The following is an 11,557-nucleotide window of genomic DNA, read 5'->3' on the forward strand; positions in this document are numbered from 1 at the left end:
CGTTTTTACCGCCACCAGTTACACCGAGCACCGCATACTTCGTCTCTGAGACTTTGGGGGTTGCAAAGGTGCGTACTTCCAGTTATCTTTAACCGAAAGTAGTTTACTAAATTTGGCTAACGCGCTGAAAGACAAATGACAATGATTGCCATTGAGATACGATGTATACACGTATAAATAAATTTTTGAAGGAGTTTGATCAGTGCAAGGCCATTGACCACTTCTTATGTTGTAATGGTCACATGTTTAATTGTTTACCTTGCTTTCTTTCAAACTTTCTGTTAAACTTTATGAATTTTTTTTATCAATTTCCAACTTTTAACGCATCCTGAAACTGCATGATTGTCTTGAGGTCTGGTGCAAATAAGTTGTTTATTAATTCAGTCCAAATTAAGTATCAAACTGTTCTTCGTTTGTGAATATTACTTTATCCTGAAATTAGTGAATATAGCCAAGTTCCCCACATTCTAGTACAACTTCATAAATGTTATATATAGTCCATTGTACAATGGAAAACGATGTGGCACTTTCTGAAGTTACATAACAGAAGACCGTGCTGTTTAGGTATGTTTATTGACGTTGTGATATGGCAACATGAAAGGTGCAAGGCGTGAAGTGACACTGTATATACCTCTTCAATAGAGCACTGTGCGAGTTGATGGGTAATTAATTGGCAACAACGCAAACATAGGTATTTTGCTGCGAGTCTCTTGTAAACACTTTTTAAAGTGCCAATCTTTTAGCCATTTCAGATGCTTAAAAGCATTTGAACTGGCTAAAGATTAGCTTGAATACTGATCGATACCTTGGATGTGTGGATATTAAATGTCTTGCGCCACGAGCTCGAGAACACTGGACTCTAGCCATACTGTCGTTTCAAATCACTCAGAACAGTACGCTTAAAAAGGTTCATGAAAACAGGTCGCTCTGAAATCCTGACTCCCGAGGTCGTGCCGTATATATAAATCTCGTTTTCACGAAACGTTGGAAACGTTCTCGCTTCGTCACGCGTGGGCGCCACGCAAAAATAGGGTGAGCAATTGGCAAGGACATTCAGTCCTCAAGTGTAGCGTTTCCCCTCATCTCACGGGCGATCTCTTTGATGGCCAAAGTCCCATGCCCTGGAATATTGTTTTCCCAAGGCAAGTATAGTTAGTCTGCAGCTGGGACAGACTAGCAGATACTTCATACCCTAATGTAACTATATTACAAACCTTATTACAAACATTACTAGGCTCCCTTTCCACAAGACGGCGATCGCGCTGCGCTCTCACCAAACAGTTAACAATAAACCTATATAGGATATGTGTAACCTTCATTTTCACACTGGGTATAATATACAAACGTTGAAGTGTGACTGAGAAGATACCAAAACACACAAAAGGTAAAAAGATTCGTTTCTTTTCTATACAATTCGTTGAGCGATATGTCGAATTTGAGGTCGAAGATAGAGCGCGGCGAGAGCGCCGTCCTAGTGGAAAGGGGGTATTACCAATTTCATATTGATGATATACATGTACAGAGCACTATGAAGTTCCACGGGTTGCTCGCCATCGCCCTTCTGTCGGTGACGACTTCGGTGATCTCCGGGGCACCCGTACGGTCTGGCGGAGACCAGGCTGTGGACAGGAGCTTCTGGGACAACATTCAGGACAGTTACTGGCAGGCCATGGCCTTACAACACCAACTGTCTCAACTGGCACAGCAGATCCAAGATGCGGACGACGGTATGTATGTGCCTTCTAATCACAGAGATCAGACAAAACCTGCTAAAGCCTTATGAAAGGCAAATCAAAACATGAAGGGGTTGTTTTTTCATTGTAGTCTCCAGACGGGAATGACCTTATTAAACGTCAATCTTTGATGATTTTCCTTTTCTAATGGGTTATGCAATATTGACTTGATTGTGTTAATGACATCGTCTGCGAGCCCCCAAACGGGTGCGAGCATGCGAGTAAAAAGTTTGGCCCCCCAAAACGTCGCCTTTATTATGAAATCGAATTCCAAGACATAAGTATCTGTTATATGCTATCTATGCTCATTTTACAGCAGCTGCTTTGTATAATTTACAGTATGGTTTAAAACTTATTTTTTGAAAACGGACGAAAATTGTTGTGCGCGTATGCCATCAGTGTAATCAAAGCAACATGGCCTTATCTGGATTTTAATTACCATGCTGTAGCTGTAAATCCGAGGCTACAATATACACTACGTCTGCGTTGAATTTTGATTAAAACTTTAAACCTGTACTCCGAGAGATACTCTGTTGGCGCATTATGCCCAGCAGCCTGTATGTAGCCTGATATGGCATCTATCAAAGTTATCATCATCATCATTTACAACAATTTGTTTCAGAGAGACGCATACATGTAGATAATAGAACAGCTTTCAACTTTGATATGTTCTATTATCCACAAGCGGTAATCATTGTCAAAGATTATCTTTAAATTGAAAACACTGAAAGGAAATGCATGTGCACCAGCAATCAAGCTCTGGTGTAAGTGCTTATCTCTTGTCATATCTCACACCTTGCAGACTCCGCAGAAATCGGGCAGCTGACTGCACAACTGCACCAGCTGCAGGCCCAGGCCCAGCCACTCATCGACCAGATTTACGGGTGATGTCATCATGAACACCTGTCACACCATATTTGGAGTCTCACACCCACCAATCAATTTCTGCTACCTGTGCACCAACATTGTATCAGTGGCATTTTCACGATTCTCCAGACAAGTATATGTGTCAGCACTAGTATTTAAATATCAGACTTACATGTAACTCTGAAATACCGTAATAGTAAGAAAGGATGAAATACTAACTGAGTGTAACCTTGCATATTTCCTCACCTCAGGTTCTACCTGTCAGGAATATTCTCTGTTATTCTCTGCCCTATGAATAAACAACATTCTTGCACCACAGGTTGTCAGCTCATAGTATTTATTTTTTACCTATTTTGTGACATGTACAATGACATCACTACTTAGCAGTGACCAATAAGGCAGGTGACAAACAGGAGTTCACCACTTGTTATGGCTATTCCACTCAAAATAAGCAGGGGGAACTCATATCCCTTTAAGTTGACATCCACCCATGTACGTTTCAAACAAATGGAATAGCCTTAATATACTTACATCACATACATCTATTGCCAGCTTTTCTCATATCTCGGGTATGGATTCCGATAAAAATTACATGAAATTTTCCTCCGATTGAATGTGAATATGAATACCGGTAACAGCTAAGATCCTCCATAACTGCAGAAAATCTTCCTACAATGTTGTGGAACAAGTTTTTGCACAGTTTTTGCACAGAGAAGGCTTGATCTGTAATAATCAGACTATGATTCAATCTTTACTTTAAATTGTGAGATGAAATTACAACTGTGAAACCAACACTGTTAAAATAATCTTACTGGCATAAGTTATATCACAAATTCTACTTTATGTATAGAGCACATGTGCCACCATTTGTGCTGAGAAATTTCAACCTAACCTGGAGAAATGTCTGCAAGATACAAATGTTCACTACACAGAATGTTTCAGATACTTACAGTACATAATATGTATAGAATTGCAACTAATTTTCTCTTCTTAAACACTAATAGTAAGCATTTTCAAATGCTTTGATGCCTTTGCCTAACCGATTTGTATGACAAATTGATTAGAGCACTTTGCTCCGTAAGAAGCATTGACACATCTCGTAATTTCGAGGTCAAAGTGAAGACACTGTTTAAGTCATCACTTTTTATATAATATTCATTGTCGAAAAGTACTCATAAAAAATGAGTTTTGATCCTCCAAAAGCCACAGAGTACTGTATTAACACAACATACTGGGGTTTACAAAAAAGTGTACAAAGGTTCAGAGAAGTTGGCTGAACAGTGTTATGAGTCAGGCTTTAGGAAACCTATCGGAGAGTTACTCCCGCTCCCTCCCTCGTTCATCCGCCGCCGTTTGACCCGCTCTCTCCAGTCCACAGTGACAGCCTCGAAGTTGGGATTGTACGCGGCTCCTCCACTGTGGATGGTTCAAAGGAAAAGCAAGGGTTAGAAGGAACAAAGCTTTGCACATGGCGTTATCTACATGTACCAATTGGTTAATAATACTAATTGACAGGATCTTTGACACTGAAGTATCTGCGCCCATTTGCAATTGCAAAGGGAAGCAATGGAAAGCTAAGCTAGGATGAAGATAATTCTGTTAAATGGAGTAGTCATATCTGTCATGGATTATTGTATGATTCTACTGTTATGGTGATTTCAACCACCAACAACTGACAAGGGTCAAACACAACAAAAACCTTTTCCATAACAAGCCACCTAAATTTTTTACAACACATGAATGACAACCTAATGAATGCATTCAGTTTGTGACCATACAACAAATGTGACTAAAGGCTATCACATGATATTTGGGGCCATCAAACATATTACCAGTAGTACAGAAACAAGGCTTAAAGCATGTATATCCCAGGAACCAACCTCTCCAGCTGCTGTTTCTTCCACTCGTCATACGTTTCTGTCTGCACCTTCTCAATGAATGCATTCAGTTTGCGACCATAAAACGAATGTGACTAAAGGCTATTGCAGGATATTTGGGGCCATATTACCAGTAATAAAGAAACAGGGCTTGATACATGAATACCCCAGTAACCGACCTCTCCAGCTGCTGTTTCTTCCACTCCTCGATACGTTTCTGAGTGCGGACCTTCTCAATGGGCTGTCAGACATATTACCAGTAGTACAGAAACAAGGCTTAACGTGTTAAACATTAAGCATGTATACCCCAGTAACCGACCTCTCCAGCTGCTGTTTCTTCCACTCCTCGATGCGTTTCTGTGTGCGGACCTTCTCATCCTCCTCCTCAGAGTCCTCCTCCATCTCCTTCTGCTCCTGCTCAACCTCCTGCTTGATCTTCTGCCACTTCTGCACCAGGTGGGGGATCTTCTTGTTCTTCAGACCACCTGCCACCGCCGGGCGCTTGATCTGGTGGCACAAAAATTCGCATTATTTTAAAAAAAATTGTGTTTTCACCAACTTGTATTTTCCAAAAACGGAGTGTAAGTGGTATACGTCTGGGCACACTGGAATTTGTTACCACCAAGCACAGTAGAGGTATCTTCACTGGATAGTTTAAAGAAATGTTTGCAGATAGATGTGCAAAAGTTAGGTGTGACAGGTCGTTCTGTGTAATATAACCAGCTGCTACCATGCCACGTGCCTGCAAAGGTGGTGTGTTATGCCAAAGGGCGGTTATACTGGCTATATAAATACAGATCAACTTTTATTGACATTCTACTTAATTCTGTATTGTGTGCCTAAGTTCTTTCTGTGGATCTATAGGTTTGGTGCACCAGTGAACCAACACATATTCCCAAAAATGAACTTTGAGATATAACTATAGGGAACTTCTGCACCAGAAAGTAACGCAGGCTATAAAATGAGGAATCCAAAAAGAAATGGTAAGAAGACTAAATGTCAAGATTCTAACCTTTTTCAGCTTCTTCACTTTAGATGGCCCAGGTGACCCTGACTTGATGGGTGGAGCTGCTGCAGCTACACTGCTGACTGCAGGTGCTGCCGGAGCACCAATCACAGGCTGGCTTACATAGGGCATGGGGCCTCCCCCCATGACAGGTCCAGCTACAGCTGTGCTCATTGGTCCGTACATAACTGCCTGGGCACTGGGTGCACCAATCACCGTGCTGCTTGCGGTATGCGTGCTCTGGTAGCGGATGGGGGGCTGGGCGAGGATGACAGGTTTGGAAGGCGGTTTTGGCTGGTCCTCCTTTTTGGTCTCTCCTGCGTCTTCCTCAGGCTTGGTGTCTTCCATCTCAACATCACTGATCTCACCTTCCTCCGGGGAGTCAGGGGGAGGAGGGGGAGGGGGGCTGTCAGGTGGTGGGGGAGGGGGTACAGGCTGAGTGCCAGGGGGGAGGGGAGGTTCATCCCCAGGGGGTGGGGGTTCATCAGGGAGAGGGGGTAGGGGTGGTTCAGGGGGGAGAGGAGGGGCACCAGGGAGAGGGGCGAAGGATTCTGTGGGGAGGGGGGCAGGTACCGGGGCTGGGGGGACGGTTGATACTTGGGCAGGCACAGCACTGACACCAGTGACCTGTGGCTGACCTGAACAATAAACCAAGAAAGACAGTGTTACAGGCAGCACATTTCTAGGATAATACAATTTATATCTAAGTTAACATCGAAACACATTTTTTTTTATATAAAGTCCATGCAATATGTTGTGGTTAGCTTCCTCACCTAATGCAAGTAAATGTGCATATTCTGAGGCTCCACTTGATGCTGTATATACTTCTGGCAAAGCTGCACTACTCGTCACAGTCCCCTTTGCAGACACGGCTTCTCCACGGCTGCTCTTCCCGTGTGCCGTGGCCACAGTTGCCGAGGTGACAGCCTCTTGACTGGCCCCACCAACACCATCCTCAGGGTACTCCCACTGAGACTCTCCCGTGGCCGTGTTCATGTAGTAATAGCGCCTGTTGGCCCTGGGGGAGGGGGGTGCGGAAGAACAAACACCAGCAGAATGAGTACCCTCCTACACAGCCAAGCACCAACTACACTTTCAAAAAGTGTTGGCGAGAAGGAGAAAAACTACAAAGGAAAAACATAAAATCCCTGCAAACAACATCAGATGGGGTTAGGACTGGGCAAATATAGCATCTGAAAGAAGACAGAACTATAGCATTAATATCTGACAAGAAATTTGATCAAATGTGTGCTCAAACTTTGAACACTGTACATATTGCAATATCTGAGAACAATGTATAATGGGAAGTCTTAATATTGTGCCAACAGACACACAGTTAACTCTATACCTCCCACTGTGTAACCCTTAACAGGGCTTTCGAGGGGGAGACTGCCCAATACAATGACCCTGCAGTTTAAGATGATCAAATTGTGAAAACCATCTGGGGATGGTCCACAGGTCACGCTAGCTCCATTGGCTGGACATTTTGACTTGCAATGGGACAACCATCTGAAAACTGGATGGCCAGATTTGACGGGGAGCCATATTACCAAGCCACCCTTAGGCCCCCTTTTGCATCAGGAGCCTGGAACAACATTGTGACAAACAGTCGTTGGCACAGAAATCAGAAAATGACTAAAAAAAAACACGACTGCAGTAGAGAGGATAATGTACCACTGACCTCATGGATCCTGACTCTCCTGCGAAGTCTCAGGGCCTGTTCCCTCCTCACGGTTGGTCACGGGAATGCAGAGTCGTTCATGTCACGATGCGGAAATTTCCTGGCTTGCTCAACACATATTGCAGAACACCAAACCATTTTTATGTAGAGGCTAGTCCTCTACCAATCAAGATTTTAATTTTCTTTTTCTTGGGTACCAAGAGCTTCCTGTCAATATCTCTCTGCCATCTTGACTTCACCCCTTCCTGTTGTGTCCAGGGCTGCTGAATGTGGCTCTTGTTTTCTGATGTCTGGGTTCTCTTTTTTCTCCTGCACTTGCCTCTCTCATTCTGTCAATCTCTGATGTCAACTTTTCAAAGGCTTCATTGATTGGTGGAAGGAGAAACATACAGGCATGTGGCAAGAAGTGCGTGGACACTCTGATCATGAGACACTGGGAAAAGTCTCTCCTCTCTAAATTTTCCGAAAAAAATTCCAAAATCTTTTCCCTACCTGTCCCAGTGGCAAGTCCATCCCCGTGGGGCCGCGTGAAGTTCATAATTCTGAAACTGCCAGTCGGCTTCCTTGAGCTTGCGGAGGAGGTGCTTGGACTCCAGCGCGCCTTCCCGCCAGTCCAGGATTCTGGTCTGTACAGAAACATGTATTCATCATTAGACAGTAATTCAACAACAAAAAAGTAATAAAAAAGCAAAGCATTATCCAGCATATCTTAAAAATTTGCGTTGAAGAATTGTATATTTAAATAAATTGGACATACTAAACCTGAAGAAAATAAGAAGTGATCTCGAACCAGCTAAGCTCTAACGAACTTAATCAACACATGAGCTAATTTTTCAGTGGTTGTCAAAGACGAGACAGATGCTATTTAGTGTCACAAGCTCATGGTACCAGAGGAAATTCCCCTAGCTCTTTTTGACAAGCACAATGGGCAGTGGGTCTCAGCTTAAGGTCCTGTCATAATAACTGCAACCCTAGCTTTCCAGTAGCATGTATGTCAACACAGCTTGGATTCAAACTCATGACTTCTTCATCCAGAGGCAGGGTCACTAACCACTGGACTTTGCACACAACAAAAGTCGGATACAAGTTTGGAGCTAACGATACACCTATGTCTCACCTCCATTTCTATAAGCAGCACTTGGAATTTACTGAGCTGTTTCCTGGCGATGTTCAGGAACTCCAGCTTGGCACCGATGGTGGAGGCCAGCTCTGATATCTCAGTCTGCAGAGAGGAAAAGTAAGGGAAGAGCAGCGCTCGAAATTCATTTTTGGGATTGGGGGCACGAGAAATATTTTGGGTGCATCACATAAAATAAAGTAGAATGTCAGAAAAATCTAATTAATACTACTTTTTCACAACTAATAAAACTAGATAAAAATAAATATAAAAAAGGAACAGGATCATGTGATGAAGAGGTTACATTCTCCCTCTTCTCTCTTTCTTAGCTTACAATGTAACTTCCTTGACCCTAACTTCATGAAAAAGTTTGATGAAATCATACAGGACCATTGAAACAAAGAGGTTGAAGCAATACTATCATATTTTATCATACACTAAGAAATCAAACAAAAGAGACTTACCTTTAATTCTTTTTCTTCTTTGGCCTTTTTCCTTGAGGCTGAAAAGTTACACATTAGTTAGTTATAAATGATTGAAAATTCAGATAAACATTGAGATAAACCAATTCTACCATCTTTGAAGTAAAGGCCCCCTCTCACTTGACGTGCGGCACGCTTGCGGCATTGCTGCGTTCGTTCACTGCGGCACTGTTGTGTTAAATTCACCGATTTTGTCTGGCACTCACACTGACGTGCGGCACTGTTGCGTTTCTAGACTAAATGAACATGTTATTGACAATTGCAGCGTTGTCAATTTATGAAAAATCACCGTAACATGATGAGAATGCCCCAAAATGAGATTTATAATGAAAAGATTTCCCTTATGATAATGAATTATATGGTACATATGCTATAAATAACCTTGAAAGACTTTTACAGTAAAGGAAATGACCCAAATGAACGGACACGAACTATATACCAGATTTCACTCGATGTGTACGTTTTGCACCATGTAACGTTATATGTAATTATGTATGTTTATATGTTTATTCACCAATTTTGCAAATTTCTAAAATGAAAATGTTTGATATCTCATACTTTTTTTGTATGACGCTGAGTATTTTCATTGTCGGCGGATGGCTTGCCAGCCTATTGATGTCTAAGTCTATCATATTTGTAAAAAGTGAGAAAAATATGGCCCATGGGTCTGAATGACTGCAATTTTGTATTTTATCGGTGGCAGGCTACCAGCAATGATTAGCTTGTAACGTTATAACGCAAACGCAAACTCGTTATCATCCAACATAAATAATTTCTTTTTGAACGTTGTACGATAACCTTTATCTCTACATCCGTAGGTTAATCGATAAACCAGTTACTTATTTTTTGTTTTCAAGTATAAAATACTGACCTACTTCCAATTAAATAAATCAAAAGATGTATTTTTAAGTTAACTCTGAATACGGATACAAGGTAAGTTTTGTGGAATTCGCAGTGTTTTTACTGGATCGAAAACCACTGTAAAATTATTAGAAATGCATCTAAAATAGTTTTTCGGTGATAAAAGGATGTTTACTTTTGATTCTTGGTGTAAAATAGGCAAAATATATCCTTGATACTGTTTGGGGCATGGTGGCGGCACTGTTGCGGCACCGTTGCGGCACTGTTGCGGCACTGTTGCGGCATCTTGCCACTTGCGTTATTTTTAAACTTTTTAAAAAACGTCGCGCTTGCTTGCGGCACTTCTAGGTTTGCTTGCGGCACCTCTACGTTTACTTGCGGCACCTCTAGGTTCCGTGGCGGTACATCTGCGTTTTCGAACGCAGCAATGCCGCAAGCGTGCCGCACGTCAAGTGAGAGGGGGCCTTAACCAATGCATGTCTTTTAGAAATACCTTTTTAAGTTTGAAAGTGTCGGCATGGTAACTATGCATACCAGTACTGGTACTACTGTCTACCTATATTATGCTTAATGCTATAATCAGGCTAAATCATATGAAACCCCCCATTTTTTTCATTCACACCTCTTTTGTACATACCCATGTCAAGCAGTGATTCTCCATCCTCTTCTCCTGCAAATTTGAAAAGAGACAAAAAGATAATTAATAGTATATACAATGTATAGATTACATGACGTTGTTCACTTAGATGACATTTTAACAATTTTGCAGTAATTTTGTTGATTGCCTTACACTTATGTTTGCTTGTCAAAAGCGTTTTCCAAAGGGAATTTTTTGCTTCGGTCTTTTTAAACAAGAATGGAACAATTTAAGATGTGAATCAAATGCAGTTAAAACTGTTGTAGCACATGTATACATACCAACTGTCTCATCATACTGAGTTGACACGTCCCTGGTTGGTGTGGGGGTTGTTGGCCTACTGGACTTCTGTTTTGCCACTGCCAGTAACAAGGCTGGTGAGTACCCACCCTGCTCCTGGTCATCCTCCTCCTGAGGTAACTCTGCCTGGGAGGTGGACACAACGTCCTGATGGATGTGGGGATTCTCAGTTAGAACTGTTACTAAGAACATTTTCTTGATTGATACATTTTTTTGTACATACACGTTAATCAAGGTTAGACATCCACGTAAACAATATCTAAAGAAAAATCAGTCCTTAAAAGCAGAACAGGAGTTGGAGATTACTTTCTGATATTTTGAGTGACAGCAATCACTCTTCATCAGCATCACTAGTATGTCACTTAAAATGTCCGGAATGAGTCACTGCACCTTTTCCTTTCAGTTGTAGAAATCGAATTGTATATAAATGAGATTTTCTGGACATCCTCAATTCCAAACTTAGTAGTCAAAGACAAACTTGAGATACTCTACTTAGAAGAAAAATTAGTGTAACTTGACAGTTGCAGTACTCTACCTTTTTCCTCTCCAGTGCAAGGTCCAGCTGCTTGTCAATGTCAAATTCTTCCTCACTCTCCTCTTCCTCCTCCATGTCTTCTGTCTCAGCTGGTTCTGGTCTAGAGGTGGCTGCTGTTGCTGCTGTTGTTGTTAAAGTGTTGTTGAATGCTGGGAGTCTCCTTGTACCAAGAGGCAGGGTGTTAGGATCAACATCTTCAGTAGGGGGCGTCGCTGCACCCTCAAGTTCTTGTTGGAAGGGCGATGCTGTGTCCATGCTGTGAAATAACAATTGCATACATACGCTGTTGACAGTAAACAGGTAAAACAGAACGGAAAGATAAATCAAATAAAGATAAACCAGACTGACAAGAAGTCATCTCCATATCATTTGCAGTTGTAGAGATTGATTTGTCTTTTGAAATTGCACATCAAAAAGGCCTAAATTTTGTATTTCATTAAAGAATTGCAGAATCAGGATAG

At 41.8% G+C, this 11,557-nt stretch overlaps 1 protein-coding gene across 1 annotated transcript in view; it reads right to left on the reverse strand.

The window, feature by feature from the left end:
• Positions 1-3,240: 3,240 nt before the first annotated feature.
• LOC118413904 (formin-binding protein 4-like) overlaps positions 3,241-11,557 on the reverse strand; it is a 15,693-nt gene continuing 7,376 nt past the window's right edge. The window contains exons 8-17 of the mRNA XM_035817533.1: positions 11,097-11,352; positions 10,543-10,708; positions 10,262-10,294; positions 8,746-8,783; positions 8,282-8,386; positions 7,657-7,790; positions 6,257-6,501; positions 5,490-6,121; positions 4,797-4,984; positions 3,241-4,016 (exon numbers count right to left, since the gene is read on the reverse strand). Coding sequence (XP_035673426.1) covers positions 3,884-4,016; positions 4,797-4,984; positions 5,490-6,121; positions 6,257-6,501; positions 7,657-7,790; positions 8,282-8,386; positions 8,746-8,783; positions 10,262-10,294; positions 10,543-10,708; positions 11,097-11,352 — 1,930 coding nt within the window. The 3' untranslated portion in view covers positions 3,241-3,883. The remainder of the gene's footprint in view (positions 4,017-4,796; positions 4,985-5,489; positions 6,122-6,256; positions 6,502-7,656; positions 7,791-8,281; positions 8,387-8,745; positions 8,784-10,261; positions 10,295-10,542; positions 10,709-11,096; positions 11,353-11,557) is intronic.

The sequence above is a fragment of the Branchiostoma floridae genome, chromosome 4 (genome assembly GCF_000003815.2).
Source record: "Branchiostoma floridae strain S238N-H82 chromosome 4, Bfl_VNyyK, whole genome shotgun sequence".
NCBI classification, from domain to species: Eukaryota; Metazoa; Chordata; class Leptocardii; order Amphioxiformes; family Branchiostomatidae; genus Branchiostoma; species Branchiostoma floridae.